The 22,301-nt window shown below is 47.3% G+C and overlaps 1 protein-coding gene across 5 annotated transcripts in view; it reads right to left on the reverse strand.

The window, feature by feature from the left end:
• ANKRD31 (ankyrin repeat domain 31) overlaps window positions 1-22,301 on the reverse strand; it is a 2,265,957-nt gene that overhangs the window by 423,365 nt on the left and 1,820,291 nt on the right. For 4 of the 5 annotated variants that reach the window (XM_078675243.1, XM_078675240.1, XM_078675244.1 and 1 more), the window contains one exon: window positions 16,301-16,327. The exons of the other annotated variant lie outside the window; for it this stretch is intronic. In XM_078675243.1, the coding sequence (XP_078531369.1) occupies window positions 16,301-16,327 (27 nt within the window). The remainder of the gene's footprint in view (window positions 1-16,300; window positions 16,328-22,301) is intronic. 5 annotated transcript variants of the gene reach the window in all.

The raw sequence follows: 22,301 nt of genomic DNA on the forward strand, positions 1-22,301 counted from the left end.
CAAATGGATGCCCAAAGGTGTTACACATACACCTTCGGTCACGCCAGCTATACTTAATTTTTTTTTTCCCCCTCTTCCTGTAGGAACAGTTCAGCAACCCTCCTGTTGAATTAATTGTCCTCTGTTTTGTGTCAGATGTTGGTGTGTATCACAAAGAAACTAACACTGATGCAGCGCATGATCTTCCTGCACTGTGCATGTGAAAGGAGCTTGCATTACTGCTGCCTGTGACTAAAGGGTAGGAGGTAGGAATATGCACTGTTTGAATTTCACAAGTCAAGTCTTGCAGAGTTCCCGAGCTCACAATTCCCTGCTTTTTAGGTCTCGCGACCTATCAATGCGCATGCGCATTGAGCGGAGCGAGATATAAAGGGGCTTAAACAGAGCTTACCGAGATCGGGCGATTCCATGCAGTGCCCGTGAAAAGCTCGCTCAATGCGCATGTGCATTGCCATAAAAAGCACATGCACAGACACCAGCTTCCCTCCCACAGTCATCCCCCAGGGTGCGCTGTGCCAACAAGCCTTTGAAGTGAAGCTTAGCTTCACTTCAAAGGTATCCGCTACCCCCGCCCCTGCTTCACACGTTTCTTGCATTTCTCCTCCCTCCCTCGCCTCCCTCGCCCTTCAGCGTGCCTTTTCCTAATGTCCAAAGAGTCTGCGGCTACGTTTCTCCTCAATGTCCTTCTTCTGTTGTTCACCCAGCCCCCTTTCTTACTTCGTTCTTTCCTTTCCTTCTTTTGGCCCGTCAGCCTCCATCCTTTCTTTCCCTCTTCCTTGTCTTTAATTTTTTTTCTTTGTTAGTGTTAGTCTTCCTTTTGCCTTTACGGTGTCGTGCATCTGAGCAACTACAGTGCGACTTTTAAATTTATTATTTCTCTTAAACTTTTACCGCGTTTGGGATTCTATTTTTGTGTGCATTTCTGGTGTCGGTATTTACTGTACATTTACGCTTATTTCCTATACACTTACTGTCTTACCCAATCCTGTACGTGTTCACGAAAAGCTTGGTTGCTGCTGTTTTCCCCTAGGACTCTATTGCGGCACTCTCAGTTGCAAGGCGATAAACATAGCACATTCTGTCAGACCGGCATCGGAAGCCGCAGCCAAATGGGTTTGTGTAGAGCAAACTACAATCCCCCTACCCAACAACCCAGCTAGCCACTTGAACAACCTAGTGTAATACTCAATGCGTTTGTAGACGTACATGAAAACAAAAAGATTTGTTTCCAACTTAAATGTGCGCCCATCAATTAAGCATTTATTTTCGCAGTATTCGGAGAAAAAAAATGTGTGTGCAATTTCTATGCTTTTGATTTCTTTCCCTCTCACTTCCTCAAAAGAGACCCCCTCCCCCAGTCTCCAACTGGATGACGTTGGGACAAGGCTGACGCCTGCTGAGCACACCATGGTGGCCTCTTCCGAAGGCCATGCCCCTTTCATTATTTCTGCACTGCATGGCGGGTGCTTGAGGCCCTCATACCCTGTTGTACCAGTAAGTTGTTTAAGTGGCAAGGGCTTCAGGTGAAACTGCAAGACCAAACTCTTAGCATATTGTGGCATTACAAAGTTTCAGTATTCATCAAATCACTGTTTATTCTTATATGTTATATGTTGATCTGTTCACCGACTTAAGCTTGTCTTCCACGTTCTGTAGCTGAGAGGGTTGAAATGTAACTGGAAAAATATGTAAAGCGCTCTGATACCTGATTCGGTTCGGGTCTAGTTCGCGCTATATAAAACTCTGCAAAAAAAAAAAAAATAAGTGAGCTCCGCTCTGCAGATCGCTCTCCCCTGTCTGCCCCTTGCCCCCTCCTTTACTGCATGTCTATGTGTAGTTTAACAATTTACTTGTTTTCCCTTACATCTCTGTATATTTTTAGGGTTTTACCCCCCCCACCCACAATGTTTGTATCCCTTTCCGCACACACTTTCTCTCCTCGGCCCAGCCCCTCCCCCCTCCATTCAATTGCTGTTAGTCACACGCCAACAAAAAAATAAACAGTCGGCCTCAACACCTGCCCTCCAGCCCCTTTCGGCTGCTTCAAACACTTTTCTAAATCTTATCTTTCCCACCATTTGGCATTGCCTTGCCGCATAACTCTTTTCGCCATTTACTTGCTTTTAACATTCCCCCGTGTTGGCCCTCCTTTTACATGTTCTACTGCTAATCAAAAGATCGTATAGCAATAAACAAACGCTGTAGCAGTTGTAAGCTGCTATCCCTCAATAAGCATTCGCCCACTCACTATTACTACCGACATTTAATCTGATTCTTCATATTTCATTTTGCACATATTATTTAATTTCCACACTTACAAGCAACTGTACTCTAATACGGCTTTATAAACTCCTTCATGAACTGTGCACAATGCAAGCCTGGAGCCGCATATTTAGCCCGCACCTCCCCTCCCTTTCCAAAGGCCTCTACAATAGCAGTTTCAGATTAATATGCTCAATAGGCATTTGCAATGCAATAGGTCTCGCATTTGCGGTACTTTGAGCTAAAGGCATTCTAAATGACAATGCCTTTTATTTATGTGTTTAGAAAACCTGAAAGCAATGCGTAAACAAGTACTTTGCACTTATAGCCATTGCTTACGAGAAGCAAAGCTGGCAGTAACTGCGCCTCTTTTACTGACAGCCTTGCTTCTCCTAAGCAAGGACAATAAGTACAAAATGCATGTTTACACACCCCTTGAATGTTTTCAAAACACATAAATAAAAGGCATTGTCATTTACAATGCCAATAGCTCAAACTCTTGCAAATGCGAGACGTATTGCATTGCAAATGCTTGTTCTCTTCCTACAGATTTGCTTGATTTTTGCTCCCAAAAGATTAACACTTTGGGCCAGATGTAGGAAGGCTATTACCGGTCAGTAACGGCCGAAATTAACGAATTTCGGCCGTTACTGATTGGTAATAGGCTTTTCTGATGTAGGGGCCAAAAATAAGGATTCGGTAATTTACCGAATCGGTAATTTAAGGAATCGGTAAATTACCGATTTCTTAAATACAGATTCGGTAAATTACCAAGGGCCAGATGTAGGTAAAATTATTTTACCACCTCTTAAATACCGAATCATACCGATTCGGTATTTAAGAAGTGGTAAAATATAAGTACCGAGATGTAGGTAAATACAGATGTGCATTTACCGAATCGGTAAAATTCGGTATTTACCGATTCGGTAAATACCGACCGGTAAATGCCCATTCATTCCTATGGGCTTTGAAGCCCATAGGAATGATTGGGCATTTACCGGTCGGTATTTACCGAATCGGTAAATACCGAATTTCACAAGGGTGCAGGGGGTGTCACTTTGACACCCTCTAGCACCCCCAAAACGGGTTCAGGTGCCATGTGGCAGGCATACCTGCCCTAAGGGCAGGTCTGCCTGTCATATGGCACAGGTGTGCATGCACACATGTGCATGCACACCTGAATCGGTATTTTACCATCAACTTGTATTTGATGGTAAAATACCGATTTTTTAGGGCTTGTGGGACTCAGAAGAGTCCCACCTACATCTCGATTTTACCGATTCTGTAAAAATACCGGTCGGTAAATTTACCGACCGGTATATTTACAGATTCGGTAAAATTACCGAAATGGCCTGTTTTCAGGCACCTAGGGCCAGATGTAGGTAAAATTATTTTACCACCTCTTAAATACCGAATCATACCGATTCGGTATTTAAGAAGTGGTAAAATATAAGTACCGAGATGTAGGTAAATACAGATGTGCATTTACCGAATCGGTAAAATTCGGTATTTACCGATTCGGTAAATACCGACCGGTAAATGCCCATTCATTCGCCCATAGGAATGATTGGGCATTTCCCGGTCGGTATTTACCGAATCGGTAAATACCGAATTTCACAAGGGTGCAGGGGGTGTCACTTTGACACCCTCTAGCAACCCCCAAAACGGGTTCAGGTGCCATGTGACAGGCATACCTGCCCTAAGGGCAGGTCTGCCTGTCATATGGCACAGGTGTGCATGCACACATGTGCATGCACACCTGAATCGGTATTTTACCATCAACTTGTATTTGATGGTAAAATACCGATTTTTTAGGGCTTGTGGGACTCAGAAGAGTCCCACCTACATCTCGATTTTACCGATTCTGTAAAAATACCGGTCGGTAAATTTACCGACCGGTATATTTACAGATTCGGTAAAATTACCGAAATGGCCTGTTTTCAGGCACCTACATCTCAAAAGCCAAATACCGGTCGGTAACGGCCGAATTCGGCCGTTACCGACCGGTATTTGGCTACCTACATCTGGCCCCTACATCTCAAAAGCCAAATACCGGTCGGTAACGGCCGAATTCGGCCGTTACCGACCGGTATTTGGCTACCTACATCTGGCCCCAAATTCCTAATGTAGGGAGCACTTAAATGAGTGCTTATCCCATGTTAGGATTCGTTATTTACCACCAACTACAAGTTGGTGGTAAATAACGAAAAAAAACAAAAAGCAATTTTATGCAAATTGCTTCAGTGCCATGTTGCAGACATACATGCCCTTAGGGCATGTATGTCTGCAACATGTGCACCCATACACAATTAAGGGATGCAACAGGGTGTCAAAGTGACACCCTGCCACCCTTCAATGTTTTCCCCCTTTTACCGAATCGGTAATTGACATTCATGCCTATGGGTCTCCAGGCCCATAGGAATGAATGGCAATTACCGAATCGGTAAATACCGATTCGGTAAATACAGAATTTTACAGATTTGGTCAAATTTACCGAAAAATTACCTACATACTATTTACCTATTCTTAAATACCAAATCGATATAATTCGGTATTTAAGAATAGGTAAATAGTATTTACCTACATCTGGCCCTAGTCTTTCATTCTTGGTGGGAGAAATTAAAGTATGTGACAGGCCTCAACATTTTATTTTGGGCAGCTTTATAAAGCGCAAACAAGAACAGAGTTTAGAATTCTGTCTTTGTTTGTGCTATGCGATTAAACTGTCAAAAATGAATAACTGATTTCTGTCACCAACAGACCAAGACCAATTGGCCCGATTTAAGCAGATTGCCTCCGCATCAATAAAAGACGTTTTGAATTTTGGACATTTCATTCAATCCAGAGTGGATGGTGTTGGCTTCCATCATCATGAATGCCTCTTTTTTCAAAAGAAATGTGTCTATATTACTAACACATGGGTCTGAGAGTATAAGTTTGAGAACAGTCCATTTAAATTTTTCTTTTATAGGAGTGGATTCACAAACTTGTTTGACCAAAGGTGCATTGGTCACTTTGCATTTGATATGCGATTTATGTTGCCTAATCCTTTTTCTGATTTCATGGTTGGTCTCGCCAATATAGAATTTTACTCAATGTGACAGTATACCATAACTGACGTTTTTGGTTTTACAGTTTGCGAACATTTTGCGTGTTGATTTTTTCCAGTGATGTCACTGAACGGGCTGAAGCTTCAACACATCTCTGATTATACACATAGTATTTGTTGATGGTGCAGTGTAGGCTCTAACTAATTGGTCTAAAGAGTGTAGAAAGGATGTGACAGTTTTGATTACTTATCTTCATGAATTGGTTTGTAGATGGACCAAAGGTAGTAACACAAACCATGTTTTTTGTTTATTCTTTTGCCTATATTTAAGCAGTATTTCCCGAGGGATGAAGTAAGCTCTTTTACCAGCATTTTAAGACGTTTTTTCGGATAGGCGTTAGGGAAGGTTAGTATTTAGGTTTTGCAGGCAGAAGCTGTCATATTAAAGAAGGCTGTTTTGATCGTTAAGTTTAGTGTATAATGTGGTTATTAACAGCTCATTATCTACTGTAACTGTAACGTTTTAAACATTGATACTTGATTGGTTAAGAGGACAGGATTAACTTAATATCCTGGGCATTATCATTCAATCACTGAACAAAGGCTTGTAATACATTTCTATAACTTACCCTGATGCGGAAAATACCACCTATATGCCTGTACCAGACAGTTATCTTGTCGAATAAAAGGATGTTCTTTTTCATATTCAGCCAGATATAGAGCATGGCTATCTCTGGTGCAAAGGGACATCCCATTGCAGTTATTCTGATCTGAATATAGAAGTCACTAACAAACAAAAATCGATTACTGGTGTGGGAAATCATGGCCAACCCTAGGACGAAGTCTGTTGGTACCTGGTGGTGTGTTTCTCTTTTGTCCAAATACAGTTTGATGGCAGCTATTGTAAGATCTAGAGAAATGTTGGTATAAATTGATACAACACCGAGTGTGACTAGAATTTCCTCCTCCTTTTTAAATCATAGTCCTTCAATGTGATTGATGAAATTGTCGTAACTCGAATGTAGTAGTCAGAAAAGTTTTGAGAGTGATATTCTAGTACTTGGATAGTAGTTCCAAAATGGAGTCACATCCTGACATGATTGGTGTACTAGGCAGTTTATTTGGATTCTTATGAATTTTAAGCAGGAGGTCCACATAGGCATCCTGGGTGATTGATCGTGCAAAACAGTCAAATTATTTGGTCTGGTGTGCCCCTGCATATCGAAACCACAATATAGGACACAATATTGAAGAAAGTTTATCAAAAATAAAAATATCCATATGTAAGTAAGTTTGATTTACTATATCTAACTCCACATATGTGTAAATACACAGTACATAAATCTTCAAGGTATGTAGATTTGAAGTTAGGAACAGTAAACCTACACTTCTATGCACTTATCTTTCAATATTTTGTCCCTCGATATTCTGTCCTCTATATTCTTGTACTACAATTTTCTTGGTCTCAATATTCAACAGTATAATCATTTGGGTCCTATGTAAGCCACGGCTCAACCCTGTTCCGGCTCTTAGGCAATTTAATCCATCAATTGTGTCCTTTTCTAGTTTCCTTTAGTGGTCCAAATCGGAAACTGACTGAGCGCTTCTTTGATATAGTCATCTATATTAAACAAGACTATAGCTCCGCCTTGTGAGCATGTTTATGATTGTGTTATGGTTCTCTTTTAGTTCAGATAGGGCTTTAGATAGATTAATGTTGTAGTATTTGGCTTTCCTTTTTGTTTCGTTGAGTACTGCAATAACTAATTTGTCAAATGTGATTATTCCTTCAGGTGTTTCCGAGTTTGGTGGAATGAAGGAAGACATCTTTGATGGACAGTCAGTTCACTCATAATGTTGGATTGCTTGTCGTGAAAGTAGCTGTGAAGTATTATCTTCCGAAAGAATTCTATAGTTTCCATACTATTTTCAATGTGATGAAATCTGCAGGACCAGAAGACATGAAGGAAAATTCCTTTGGATAGCAGGGTTATTTGGTCAACTGACAGTACAATGTCAAAGATACTACTTTTTGGTGATCATCCATTATAAAATCTGCGTTTTGTCCACATCTCCCAAGATTGGTCCTCTCTTGTTATTTCTCTGCTTCTGCCTAAAAAAGAGTGGAGAATGTGGCAACTGCCATAGTCGTAGTAATTGGATGTTCCCTTACCTGGGTCCTGGCCGTGACATGATTTTGATGACGAGGTGTCTGAAGATGTAAAAACTCTTTGGCATGACCATCCTCTGTAGTCATTAAGGGTTCTCATTGATTTACGTCGGGAGAAAAACTCCTCCTTCAAGGAAGGGTAGGTGACTTCAAGTTTAAAATTATTCCTGTCCTCAGTTTGTCATTTTTTGGTCCAAGTTAAACTCCTTGAATTCTTAGATTTGCTTCTCTAATTTTGTAATGAGCTCCTTGCTTTCGGATTGGTTTTAACTGTTTTCAATGTCGTCATCAAGCTTCTGGATCTCCAACAATGCAAGTTTGCAAATTCTTTGTGCTGCCTCAATGAGACGATCATCAAGACGTTATTTGGTAACTATTTATCTGAAGCATTTTTTGTACAGTGCATCGTCCGTGAATGTAACTGGAACTTTTTAACTTGTATTCCAAATGAACAAGTTACTTACCTTTGGCAACACCTTTTTGGTAGAGACTATCTAATCTCAGATTCCCCAACCTGTTTATTTTCACTGGCACCAGACGTGATCTGGAAACTTTTCAGCAATTCACTTGCTCGTCAACAGTTGGTGTTGTGTGTCTCAGTGTCAGATCCACCCACTCCTGATATTACAGAGGGGACCCATATACGGCCCACCTCTGTATGCAGTTTCTTTCTGATCATTGTCCGTGCTGTCAGACACAGTGTCATGGAAATCAGATAGTGCAGTGTGCAGAACTTTAGATTTGCTACCTTTCTAATGGACAGAATTAGTCCATTCTACAGAACGGGGAGGGGGTATGGGTCAGTGAGGAATCTGCAGTTAGAAAGAGTCTCTACCAGAAAAGGTGTTACCAAAGGTAAGTAGATGCTTCCTCACCTTCTGAATAGATACCAAAGCAGTACCTCCCCTGGTGGTTGGGTCTGTGGGATGTCTCAGACCAGGAGGACAAATCGGAAGAAGTGCCTGTCCTGCCAGACCTGGCTATCCAGGCTGCTGTGCTTCATGAAATTCTGGAACGATATTCACATTCTCGCCCAGCAAATGTCCAGAACTGGCACACCGTGCAAAACAGTAGGAGCCTTCACTCTGGTGGAGTGAGCACACAAGTATTCAGGGAGTTGCTTTTTGGCTCACCCATAGCAGATTTTTCTGTATACACAATCCATCTCGAGATGGTTCTCTTTGCACCGCTTTGCATTCTTATCCCCAGTGAAACCGCTGAAAAGTTGGTCATCCTGTTGGTAGTCTCTTGCTTGGTTTACATAAAAGCTCAGCACCTTCCTTAGGTCAAGGCAAAGGATGCGTTTGTCCTCCTTTGAAGGATGGGGTGGTGCACAAACAGCTGGCAAGGAGATGGACTGACCTATGTGGAAGGGCGTCACTACTTTGGACAGGAGTGCTTGTTTTGTCAACTGGACTAATATGTACGGGAAAAAATGAGTTCAAGTTGGAACCACCGAAAATGCATGATGTTCGCTCACTAAGCTGACTGATGTTATGACGAAGCAAAATGCTGTCTTGATAGTGAGAAGGCGAAGAGGACAACAGTGAGAACCGAATTCCGCTCCCAGCGCAGCATCATAAATGCTGTTGGTAGGAATATATGTGTCAGCCCCTTCAAAAAATGCATCATAATAGGTGATATGAAAAGAAAAAGAAATGACTGATCCAGTACGCATAGGAAGGCTGAAAGGCTGAAACAGCGCAGTGTCTATTGCAACTGTGCCTTGACACTGCACTGTTGCCATATACACACAAAACAGGAAAACATCTGATAACTGCACATTTAGAGGTTGGATGTGATGAGAGGGACACAAAGCAACAAAACGTCTCCCAGCATCATGCACAGACCGAGTTTGTGGATGCACGCTTGGCTCCAAGATGACACCAACCACCTCGAGAGGAAGATTAAAAGTCATTAGCTGTCGCCGCTTAATCTGCATGCTTGGAGGTGAAAGTTGCGGTGGCTCAGGTGTACAACATGGCCCTGCTACTGAGACTGCAGTTCCTCTTGAAGGGGCAGACATATTGGAGGACATGTGCTCATGGCCAGAGTTCAGGGTACCACACACTCATTACTTAGTTTGGGGCCATTAGGATGACTTACTCCAGGTATTTCTTGATCTTTTTCAGTACTACGGGCACAAGAGGTTGGGCCGGAAAGGAGTATACAGGAGTCCCACCCCCCAGTATAGTTGGAAGGTATCTCAGAAAGAGGACTACCTTGGAAACTCCAACACCCAAAGGTTTGTACACTGAGTGTTCTCTGCTGTGGCGAAAGGATTGGACCACAGTTCTACCCAGTGCTAGAAGGTGTCCTGTGTCACCTCTGAGTGTAACAGCCATTTGTGACCTGCTAGACAACATCGGCTGAGTTTGTCTAGCCAGACATTTGAAGATCCTGGTAGGTGCTGTGCAGTCGGGACATTCCCTGATCATTCAGCAACTGCCAGAGACGCAAGGCCTCCTGGCATAGAACCCACTACCCCAAGCTGCCCTCCTTGTTGCAATAGCACATGGAGGTCCCTTTGTTTGTGGAAATCTGCACCTGTTCCCGCTTAATGGTCAGGAGGAACGACTATGGGGTCAAGCGAATCGCTAGCAATGTCAACAGATCTTTTGCAGTTTCTTCCGACCACTTGATGAAATCTGATAGATTGCCTTTGTGCTGAGCCCACTGAGACTTCATATCGCACTGCAGAGCCCACATTTGCCAGCTGGTGTGGTCCAAAGGCAGGGTGCAGGAGGCCAAGAGGTCCAGAGCATCAGAGTCACTCTCACCGAGACCCAGGTCAAAAGCAAAAACATCAAGATCATAGCCCGAATATCCTGGATTCGTTGAGGCGGAGGAATGCTTCAAAAGAGCACCATATCCGAGATGGGTGAAAGGGAGACAATGTGGAGGAGTCAGGTGAGATTTTGACACATTGATAGAGCAGCCCGACAGAGCAGATAAGTTGGTCGTCATCTGAAGATGGCCTACGACTGCATGAGGTGAGCCTGCTTTCAGTAGTCAGTCACAGAGGTGGAGGAAAACTGGTATTCCTAACCTCACCAGACGGGCTGCAACCACCACCATGGTGAACACCTGAGCTGCACTAGTAAGACCAAAGGAGAGCGCATAAAACTGAAAGTGTTTGTGGCCTTCCTAAAACTGCAGGTAATGCCTGTGGGACGGGGATGTGAAAACATGCGCCTGCAAGTCCAACGCTATAATTCAGTCTACTAGATTCAGGGCAGACAGAACTTGGGCTATGGTGAGCTTTTTAAACCTGTGCTTCTGGGGTAAGAACTCCAGAGGGTAAAGGTCTAGGATAGGGAGGCGTCCTCATCCTTTTTTATCACCGGAAAATAACAGCAGCAGCAAGAAGTTCTGATCTCGGACGCCGGCACCCTCCCTATTGCTCCCTTGACCAAGAAAGCCCGAACTTCCCACAGAGTAGGGAAAAGTAGTCTGCCGGGAGGTGTTGTGGTGTGGGTGGTATGTCTGAGGAGTAGTATACAAAGGGTTGGGAGTATCCCTATTTGACAATCTGGAGCACTCATCTGTCTGCTCTGCCATCCGGTGAAGTAACAGGTAGCAGTGGGCCTAACTCGCATAATTCTGTCCAGTGTCATCATGTGGAATTACACAGGAAATTCTGCGAGATTACAGCAAATTATGAGAGAAGAGCAATTCTGCATGTAGCTTTAATTTCTTTAAACAAAAAATCCCCCTCTCGTTCAAAATAGACACGAGGATCCATGTTATGCTAAGAAACAACACATAATGCATTAGAACATGAAAAGCAAGGGTGAATAGCCACTTGCACTCACTAAATGTGCACACGGTGTAGGAGTTTCTCCAAACTCACTCCTGGCATTCAGTGCTCGTTTCTTAGTGCAAAAAGCACACTTGCATCCAAAATGGAAGCTAGGATGCATTGTGCACTATGAAAACAGTGCTAAATGCAAGGGCAGCACGGGCAGCACAAGCAGCCGGTTTCGCTTGCTAAATATGCTCTCGCGGTAGGATTAATTCCCTCCAAATTACTCTTAATTATGTGAGTGGATGTAATCACGTCATTATATGTAATTCCGCAACAAAGAGTAACACTAAATTACCTTAATTACTCCAGCGTAATTGCAATTCCATCCAGGCCTGGTAAAATGTGACCCGACTTCCCACATGGCAATAGTGTTCCAACCAAAGACAAAAATAACTGGTTTTCCGGTGCGGACAGAAGCCTGGGTTGGTATTCTGATAGTATACTGCCCTTTGGACTCTTGATGCTGTTGGCCTGCTCCCCAGCCTCGTCCATGAAAGGACTGTGAGGCCTTTTGCTGCTGGGGCACATATTGCTGTTGCCTCTCCAGGAAACACCTACCAATCCTTAAAAGGGGCACTGTTGTGAGGGGAACTACTGACCAAGCTGAATCAGGTCTGGAGAGCGATCGTGATTTTGCTCTCTTTAAACCACTCCAAGGCTGAGGCTGGCACCCTTCGCTCCAAAAGGGACTGCTAGACATCCTAAGAAAACCTTGTGGAGCAAAGACATATGTGGCGCTGTAGCACGAGCCTGGATCTGACTGCCTTATCCAGACCTGAACGAATTGTGTACTTCGCTGCATCTTGTCCATCAGAAATAAGATGCTGTAAAGTCAGTCTGGTGTCTTCTGAGGCACCTGGCAAGAGGTCCACCACCTTATCTCACAACGTGTACGAGTGCCTACCCAGGATGTATGAGATGTTGACAGAACTAAGGGCAAGACTGGCACTGGAAAACATGTATTTCATGAATGTTTCCATTCATTTTGATCAGGCAGGGCCGCTAGTGGATGCCTGTGCCACTAAGCTCTCTTGGGTGGGGTGCAGCAGGAGAAAGCATAGGTCTCCAGAAACAGGCCTGGGTTGTCTTACCACTTGTCTATTCACAATTGGCAAGATATTGGACTTGCCCAGTTGTTCACCAGGACATCAATGCCCGCATCAATAAAAGGAATAGAGGTTGGTCTGAACTGGGTTCAAAGCCTCAGTGAGGACATTTGTGTTTACTTCTTCCAGGCGTAGAGTGAGGTCTATGACTTTCGCACCCTCCTGATCACCGTATAGTCACTGCAGAAATGAGGAGAATAACGCAATGCTTTGTGAAGTGTCGGAAAACTATCACCCTGAAGGTCATCAAATATGTTTCCCATTCCATACATGTCATCCTCATGGTTACAATCTTTGACATCATATTGATAGGATAGCAGGTATGTATGAGTTTGAATGGGCATACTGTAGTGGTCCAGAGGATAGGGGGCAGAGCTTCGAAATCCAATAAAATTATGGGATCCTTGTCCGGCATCGGTGACATCGGTATTGGCGCTGACGCTCAGGCTGCTAGTGTTGCTTGTGACACAGAGAGAAGCATTTTACGACGCACCAAGGCTGGAGCTGGCAGTGCCATGCTCAAGGAAGGGGTCGTACTTGGGCCGAGATTAAGTGGCACGGTTTGCATTGGGAACAGATCTGCAGACGGGAATTCACCTCTGATCCTTGGGGCTCAAAGGTGCTCCAGCAGGATCTGGTGGGGTACAAAAAAAATTCTCTGCTGCCTCACTGACCTGGTGGAATTCATCTGCTCAAGGGTAAGAGGGAGCGAGAACACTACTGGAGTCCAATCTGAGCAATGGCTACCCAGCCTGGAAGTACCTAGGTTGTCAAGTGACTATGAGTGGTGCGATTGGCGGATGAAGGAGATCCATGCTTCGACTTCTTATAGGATCATTTAGACTTACATGAGCTGCGCAACTTTGATTTGGAACGTTCATGCGAGCGGGCTCGTGAGAGCAGAACTCAAATGGATTGGTTTCGATGTTGTACACTGTGACCCCCGTCCTTGAGTGCACAAATTTCAATTGAAAAACAAGGAATTCATGATAATGAAATTCAATACCACCCACTCTAGATTGAATGACATGGCCGAAATTTCAGACATCTCAGCAGATCTGACTATGACCAGCTGATCTCTTGTTGACTTCACCAAGCCTCTTGTACAATTTCCCTTCCCCTACTTTTTGAGTCCACCCACCTACAAGCACGCAACCCAGAACCACACTATATTATAAATGCTTGGCAACCTCATCAAAGACATGCAGTGCCATCATGCACCGTTAGAACTCCTTCAACCTGCTCAAATGACAGGACCCTACTTCTTACAATCCATCAGCAGCATGTAATGTTTTTACCCCAAAACATGTTGTGAACTATGACTAGAATTCCCTGGTGCCCAGGCTAGCACAAGCACACGCATAGCTATTATCTAATTATAATATAATTTTGTATGTATCCTGCTTAAGTCACTGTTAGACCTGGCATCTTTTGGCGTGTTTCCCCAGTATTTTTGCTTTCTGACCTACCAGTTTTGACTTTTTGTGGTTTAGTGTCTCTGCGCACGTTCTCATTGCTGTTCAGTGTTAAAGTGCAAGTGCTCCTATTGTAAATTGCATTATGAATTGGTATCTCTATGATTGGCATATCTGATTTCCTAGCAAAGTGCACAGAGGGTACAAGGGCTGTAAATCAAATGTGCTACCGGGCCTGCAGCACTGGTTGTGCCACCCACACAAGCAGCCCTATAAAGGGTTCTCAAACCTGCCACTGCAGTGTCAGCGCGCAGTTTGGAACTGCCATGTTGACCTGGCAATTGCACCCACTTGCCAGGCCCAAATCTTCCCTTTTCCTACATGTAAGTCACCCCTTAGGTGACTTAAGGTACCCCAAGGTATCTCTGTGGGCAGGTTGCCATGTACATTAAAGGTAGGACATGCATTGGTGTGTGTGACATGTCCTGGTAGTTAATTACAGTGTATTATGTTTTTCACTATGGAAAGGCTATCTGTGCTGTAGGATAGAGTGGGAGTTTGCTTATAACCTCTTGTAGGCATATCTTCCCATTGGGACAAGATAGAGAAATGGAGTTTAGTATGCCTGAACTCAGAATATAAAAATGTATCTTTTAGTGCTGGGTTTGTGGATTGATTGTCTGGCTTGGAGTGACAGGGGCTAGGGATGTGCATTCTCTTCAGACAGCCACTGGTGGGGGTCGAGGGGTGTCCTTCCTTTCCTGGATGAGTCAGGGCTGGGCTGAATATACCTGGACCGCAGTTAGAGTAGTAAGAGGAGATATCCTTGCATGAATGGGCCTGGTCTGCCTTGGACAATGCTGTCTCCACCTCCTGCCAGGAAGCCGGGCCAGAGAGGGCAGAACTGGTTTGGGCTGGGCACAGACACTCTCTTCCAAAGAGAACAAAGAGAAATGCAGTATAAATATTTGGGACCAAACCCCAGAGCTTTAGAACTTGCTGGAATCAAGGAACCTGCCAAGAAGAAGAGCTGGAAGAACTGCTAGGAGAACTGCTGCCCCTTTGCTGTGTTGTTGCTTTGGTGGGTTGGCCTGCCGTTGCTGATTCTGCCTTGGGTGGTGAAAGGACTGGACTGAACTTTCTTTACTTGTGCTGATTATCTCCAAGGGCTTGAAATAGAGCTTGCCTCCTGTTCTCAATGTCTCAGGGACAACAAAGACTTCACCTACCTCTGGGTACCGCCTCTGGAACCGCTTTTTAAGTTGCCACAGAGGGGGAAAGCAGCCGACACCGTCACTGGCACCGCTGCAACTCCATGTTCTGAAGGCACCACAGAGGGCACGCCTCACCTCGCACCGCAACCCTGGTCTCACCGACGACGACGATGACGACCGCTGCGGCCACCACTGCTTGCACCATGACTTATGGGCACCACACTCCACACTGCCTCGCTTCGCCACCCTGGTCTCACCGACGATGTCACTACACGCTGACTTCGTGACTGCACCGTGGTTTGGGGGCACTGCTCCTAAGTCACACGACGCAACACCCCGTCCCACACCATCATCTGGGCCGACCGACGCCAGCTCCCACCAACCAGCCCTGTCCATTGCATCATGATCTGTCAGCACCGCCACTAGCACCGCCTCACTCCTCACAGCAGCCCTGGTCTCACCGATGCCACTGGACGACCATCACTGAGCCGCTGCCTGCACTGCGACTTGGGAGCACTACACCGCTTCACCTCGCAACCGCGAGGGTTGCCACTACCGTCCCGCACCACGTGATAGGCCACAACGAAAAGGTACTGTTTACGAGTCAGCCAACACCACGACCGCTGCAGTCAGACAGAACTGTTGGATTCTGTTGCTTTGAGCACCGTGGTTGCACAGGACGGAGCTACCGACTTAAGGAACTGCATTTTAAGGTTATTCTTGCAAGTGCATATATTTAAGTACTGTATGTTGGATGTTTATTGTTTTGGTCTTAATTTGACATATAAAGTATTGGATATTTTTCTAAACTGGTGTGGTGTCCTTTTGTAGTGTTTTCACTGTATTACCGTTGGTTATGTGCAAATGCTTTACACACTGCATCTGAGAGAAGCCTCACTGCTCATGCCAAGCTACCAAGGGGGTGAGAAGAGGTTATTTCTGTACTGTGTCCCCCTTATCCTGACTAGAAGGACGGGTCCCTACTTGGACAAAAGTGCAAACCATTGCTAACTAGATACCCCCATTTCTACCAGTCACTACATGGGCCAAAGTCTATTAGCAGATTACAATATCCACAGCTGACGATGCTACAAGTATCTCTGTTGCAACAAGTTCCCTTTCCATTGCAAACTCCAAATCCCACTTGTCTTTCGCGGATGTCCAACATGCACGTCATCATGCTGTGCGAGGCTGCTTCTATTATTGCTGAACACAATACATATCCCAACATTACCAAAGCCCAAAACACATGACAAGCCGGCACATGGACACTTACCTTCCCCAGCATCTGAGACTCATCAGCCTGTAAGAAGAAAACATGTGCTACATTAATCGCCATTGACACTTGATTGGAAAATCCACTACGGAGATCACCCTGATTTGTTTAATGAACTGCACCAGTAGTTAACTTATTGAGCCACCTCTATGGGAGGTCTCAAGCTGAATTTGAGACATACATCTTTTCGCACTTTGCTAACATCTGGTTTTTGCCCACAGAAGTGCAGATATAGATTTTTACATATAAGTTTTTTTCTCTGACAAGGTATGTTATTGGACACTGGTTGACACCACCATCACCAGTAACATCCCATGCAATAAATAATTTGTTCTTTTTATTTAAACTACCCATGTTCGCTACTGCAAGTAATTTCAGGACACAGTACTCAACTGGTTTGCTAATTAAGTCTCACCTACAACACTGCCCTCCCTCTACAGTGGTAACATTTTCTAATACACCCTCCCCATGTCTTATCCCAAACCCAGCACACAGCCCGTCCCGATGAGGCCCCAAGACATTGAGGGTTAAAATGCATCGACATAAAGATGCCAAGGCAAAAAGGACTTTAATGCACGTGGATAACCAACGCTATATTGTCACCCTACTGAACATAACAAACACGTTAGATCCTAAAGATGAATCTATTAGTCTCACACTTAAGTAGATACATTTACAATGGAGCCTTCAAATTGATTTTGTGAAGAGGCAGACAAAAAACAAACAACAATCCAGCAGCAGGTAAGACACAGGGACAGGGTGTCATATTCATCATAGGGCAGGGGTAGAACATGACAGAAAACAGATTGATGCCCACCTTGGGCCACAGCCGTTCATAAAAGGTGCTAGCCAATTATCAACCCCCACCCACTTACTCCATACTTTGCGATGCTTCTTCGGGCATTCCCTGGCTTCATACAAGGGCCTCTCCTGTGCCACACACCAATCCACCCCCCTGCTCCATCCTGCCATGGTGGGCGCAACCGGATTCAGCCAGTTTGCCGAAGTCCCTCTTAGCCACCATCACGGCTGTGTTCTGGAAGAGTTTGTACGCTCTGGATCCCTCTAACCCATCAGTGACCCCTAGGATTAAGTTCAGTGGGTTAAGGAGAACCTCCCAGCCCAAAACCTCAGTGAGTTCCCCACAACTGACTCCCAAAAGCGTGTAACCATGTGGAAGAAATCAGCGTGTGGGTGATCACAATGGGGGCATGGCGCATCAGGTCGGAGCCCTGCGGGGTGAAGGCAACGCGGTGGGAGGTAAGCGGTGTGGAGGTAGTATATTTGGACTAAGCAAAGCCTCGCAGAGGGTGTAATTGTTTTGGGTGTCATGAGTGCGTCCCGCCAGTCGTCATCCTCCAGGGTCCAGAGCCATCCCTCCCATCGGTCTCCAAGTCTGTGAAGTGTGGAGGGAGTGTTGTTCGTGAGGGACCGATATATGCGGGAAATCCCCACCTTTCACAGGTTGCCAGCACTGGCGTAACGAAAAGTGAGGGGGCCTCCCTGCACGGTACTTAGGGGGGCCCCCTCCGGGCTCAATCAGGAGCTCTCCGGCCAGAGTGCAGTGCCGAGGGGGCCCCTTGGAGCTAGGGCCCCCCCCCGCACCGCGTGGGCTGCGGGGGCCTGTGTTACGCCCCTGGTTGCTAGTCATGATTTGAGCTTCGGGTGGGTTGTATTCTGGCAAGGAGGTGCCCTCTGAGATGTGGGAGGGAAGGGCGTGGTGTAGTTGCAAATAACGGTAGAATTGTGAAGGGTGTAGGGAATACGATTACCTCCTCATATGCCTCTCAACTGTGATACACCAATGAGATCCCACGCTCGGAAGCCAGAGAGGTAGGCAACCTCCCGGAGCCAGGTACCCTGCTAAAGTGGGGTATACTGAGTCAGTTTGCCCAACCACTGGGTGTGGCGCAGATAGGCCTTCCAAGCCAGCAGCACACCCTGCGTTACCACTGGCAGGGCTCTGGGAACGGCACTGCTGTATACTATCCCCCTGGATATTAGACAAGCCCAGGGTGTGTAGTTCTACTTTGTATGCTGGATCTGACCACCCGCCGTTGCACCAGTCGTGTATAGTGAAAAGTCAGGTTGATAAGTAGTAGAGATACAGGCTCGTCATTCCTAATCCACCATCATAGGGTGGGATCCCAAAGGGGCCATAGTCTGCTGCCCTCCAAATGGCCGCTGACCCCCAGAGAGGAATTTGGTGGCTAGATTGTCCATTTCCCTGAACCACGCCCGCCAGAAGAGTAAAGGTAGGTTCTGAAGTACATATATGAACCTGGGTAAAATTATAATTTTGAGTATGGCTATTCTGCCCGTGGGGTTCAGAGGCAGCGCCTGCCATCTGAGGAGGTCAGTGCGTGCTCTTTACTAGCGGGGTTACAGTGAGCGACCAGGCAAGGTCTGGGAGAAGAACGATCCAAATCCCAAGGAATTTGAAGGACTGTTTCCGGAGGGGTCTCGTTGTCTGCCAGTCAAAGCAGTCTCTCAAGAGATGGAGGGGACCAGGACGGGCTTAGCGGAGTTCAGTTGGAGGCCGGATGCCTGCTCAAAGAGTCAACCCGCGAAGAAACCGGGGTCCCAATTGCGCTGTTCGGCCAGGAATAACAGAACATTGTCTGCGTGAAGAGCGATTATGTCCTCAACCAGACCGGGCCATTGCCACCCCATAATTTGTTTGTCTGACCGTAGGAGGCAAGCGAAGGGCTCCATCGCCAGAGCAAAGAGGAGGGATGAGAGGGGGCATCCCTGTCTCGTACCTCTCCTACTAGGGAAGGGTTGTGGCAGATTGCCGTTGACCAGCACCCGAGCCTGCGGCCCACTACACAGAAGCTTCACCAGGTTACAGAAATACTTCCCGAATCCCAGCCCTGCCAACACCTCCCCTAGGTACCGCCAGTCTACAGAGTCGAAAGCCTTCTTGAAGTCCATGAGGAGGAGCGACAAGTACGCAGTCAACAACTGGCAGTTTGACAGAGCGAGGTGAAGGAGATGGGGGCGTGGCCAAGCGCCGAAGATGGCGGGCGCGTCTTGCTAGCTCTCTGTAGTGAATCCCCCGCTTATCCTGAGCATCCCCTGAGATCTGCGGTTTTCCCCGGCCTGACCCGCATCCACAGTGCCTGTGAGGCTCGGCAGCCTCTGGAGAGGACTTCCCCGAACTCCGGCGGCCATTTGTGAGAGCCCTGACAGGGAAACCGGAGGGCCATAGTCTGCCGCCCTCCAAATCGCAGATCAACAGAGGAGGGCAGGACTGGATGCAGGCGGTGGTCTGGGGGATGTTGACACCGCCTTGTACCCGCGCGGATCTGGTCTACGCTGCGGGGTGCTCTTCCCGCTGGCCCCCCGGCTGGACACGGTGTGGGGGTCACCGCGGGGCTGCTGGGGTGAGCTCTGCGACTGTGCTGCACCGCGAGCTGGGGGGTGGCCGCGGGGGTTGGCCGGGCCCAAGGCCCCCACCGGAGTGCTGTGCCGAGGTCCCTGAGTGGTGGTGGAGGCGGCCTCTCTTCTGCAGCTGGGGCATCTGATCGGTGTCGGGGACCACGGGGGTCGGTCGGGCCTAGGGCCCACCTGTCTGGGCACAGAGCTATATACTGTTGTAGCTGCCCGGCGGGGTGGAGGCCACGGGAGTCGTCGGACTCTGGGACCCCACCACATGCCCCAGGTGACAGGGTTGCTGCACTGGACCTACGAACTGGAGTTGCTGAGCTGATGTGGTGGGCCATTTGCCTGCAACGGTCTGTGGATTGTCTGGTGCTTTGATCCGGCGCTGCTCCGTCCTTTGGGGCCCAGAGTTGTGGGACAGTACCGCGGACTGGAAATCACAGAGTCTGCTTGTCCGCTCTCATGAAGGGGCCCGCAGCTACAGTGTGCCTCTATGATATTACTCCATTTGTGCCTGTGAAGGCAGGTAGCCCGAGTGTGGCGGCCCCGCGGCAATCCTGAGGCCACTGGCCACCGCCTCCTCGTTTAGTGGCGCCGCGAGTGGGAGAGGGCACCCTATGCTCTCTGTGGACCGGTGGCGGCTCGTGGTGGGTGCCCAGTGACTCGGACTGCATCTGCGGGGCTGCTGGCACAACTCTGGAGTAGCCCGGTGGGGCCTGCACTGCGGATGTAGGCTTGTGGGGAGCGCGTGGCGTGCCGGCTGGTGGCGGTGGGCGATCACGAGGGTCGATCAGGCCTAGGGATCCCCTGCCTGATAGCGGCGCCACCACTCCTGTGTTCCTGGCAGATGGTGCGAGCCACGGGGGCCGGTCGGGCCTAGGGCTCCAGAAGTGGTGACTTGTGCGGAGGGCCCCATTGACTGGGTGCATGCGGCGGTCATTACAACTTTTCTGGTACTGTGACGCCCGTGTAAGGTGGGGGTTTGCGGGGGTTGGTCGGGCCTAGGGGCCCTCATCTACACGGGACTAAGACTGAGTAGCCCCGCCTGCTGTGGCCTAGGAGAGTCGATTGTGCTTGTGTCTTGCTCCCCCTAACATTAAAAGTTGGTGCACAATGTCACCCTCCCACTGGAGGCAGCTGTTGTCTGCTGGGGTGGTAGTGGCCCTTCCCAGGACAGGTCCTCTTAAGGTGATGCACTCCTGCGGTGAGACATTTTACCTAGAGTGGTGCTCCACTGTGGAGAGCCTGAACCGGATAGCAGACAGGGTCGCTAAGTTGGAGGGTTCGCGAGGACTTGGCGGCTCGGCCTTGCTCCCTATGAAGAGCGCTCAGCAGATCGTCATGGGTCACCTGAGACACAATGTCTCTCGCGATGCGCCTCCCGGGGGCCAGGCAGGGTCATTACACACGACCTACAGATCACCGACAGCGATGGGTCTGTCCGACATTGCCACCAAACTGGACTCTGTGCTGGCAGCAGTGGAACACATCGGCAACGCCCTGGACCTGACCCGCACATCCTTGGAGGGCCGCATAGATACCATCACCTCGGATTTATTTATTTATTTGTTAAGCGCTGCATTCATCCCGAGGGATATCAAGGCACTGGTAGAGGATATCCTGGTAAAGCTACGGGAGTGGGACTTAATGCTTGGGGAATAGATGAGTTTTTAGTTTTTTCCGAAACAGTATGTAGTTGGGAGTAAGCCGTAGGTCCGGAGGTAGCTCGTTCCACTTCTTAGCTGCCAAATAAGAAAATGATCGCCCTCCGGTTCTCACTTTCCTGATGCGTTTGGTTCTGGCCAGAGCTAAATGAAGTGAACGAAGGCTCCTAGAGGGGACATAGAACTCGATTTTCACCTGGAGAAATAACGGGCCAGTTCGATACAGAGCCTTATGTGCGTGACTGAGCAGCTTGAATGCTGCTCTTTGTCGCATGGGTAGCCAGTGCAAGATCTTCATGCACGTAGAGGCAGAGCTTAGCCTGCCTTTGTTGCAGACAAGATTGGCGGCAGCGTTCTGAAGCACCTGGAGTCGTGTGAACAGGCGCTCGTTCATGCCTACAAATAGTGCATTCCCATAATCCATTTGATTGACCAGCAAGGCTTGTGTGACAGATCTTCTGCAGTCCTGAGGTATCCAGGGAAAGAGCCTAGCCAGGAGTTTCAGGGTAGCAAAACTTTTGCCGCAGAGGCCCCATGCATGGTCCTTCATGGACAAGGTGTCATCAATGGTGATGCCCAGGTTTTTTGCGCAGTGTTTTGGAGTTGGGGCAGCGCCAAGAGAGAGTGGCCACCATGTGGCATCCCAGACTAATTTAGCACCTCCAAAGAGTAGGATCTCAGATTTCCCTGCTTTCAACTTTAGGCAGTGCTCATGCATCCATTGAGCCATTTCCGTGAGGCAGTTGTGTAACTTTGATTTAGAGACCTCCGGCTTTTCATCCATATCCACCATCAGCTGTGTGTCATCAGCATAGGAGCAGATACCAATGCCCCACTTCCTGCTGATTTTGGCCAGTGAGAAGACATAGGCATTAAATAAGGTGGGGCTCAGTGATGCTCTCTGTGGGATGCCACAGCTGATGAGGCTTGATTTGGATTGATATTGGCCGAGG

Source organism: Lissotriton helveticus, chromosome 2_1, assembly GCF_964261635.1.
Source record: "Lissotriton helveticus chromosome 2_1, aLisHel1.1, whole genome shotgun sequence".
Taxonomy (NCBI): Eukaryota; Metazoa; Chordata; class Amphibia; order Caudata; family Salamandridae; genus Lissotriton; species Lissotriton helveticus.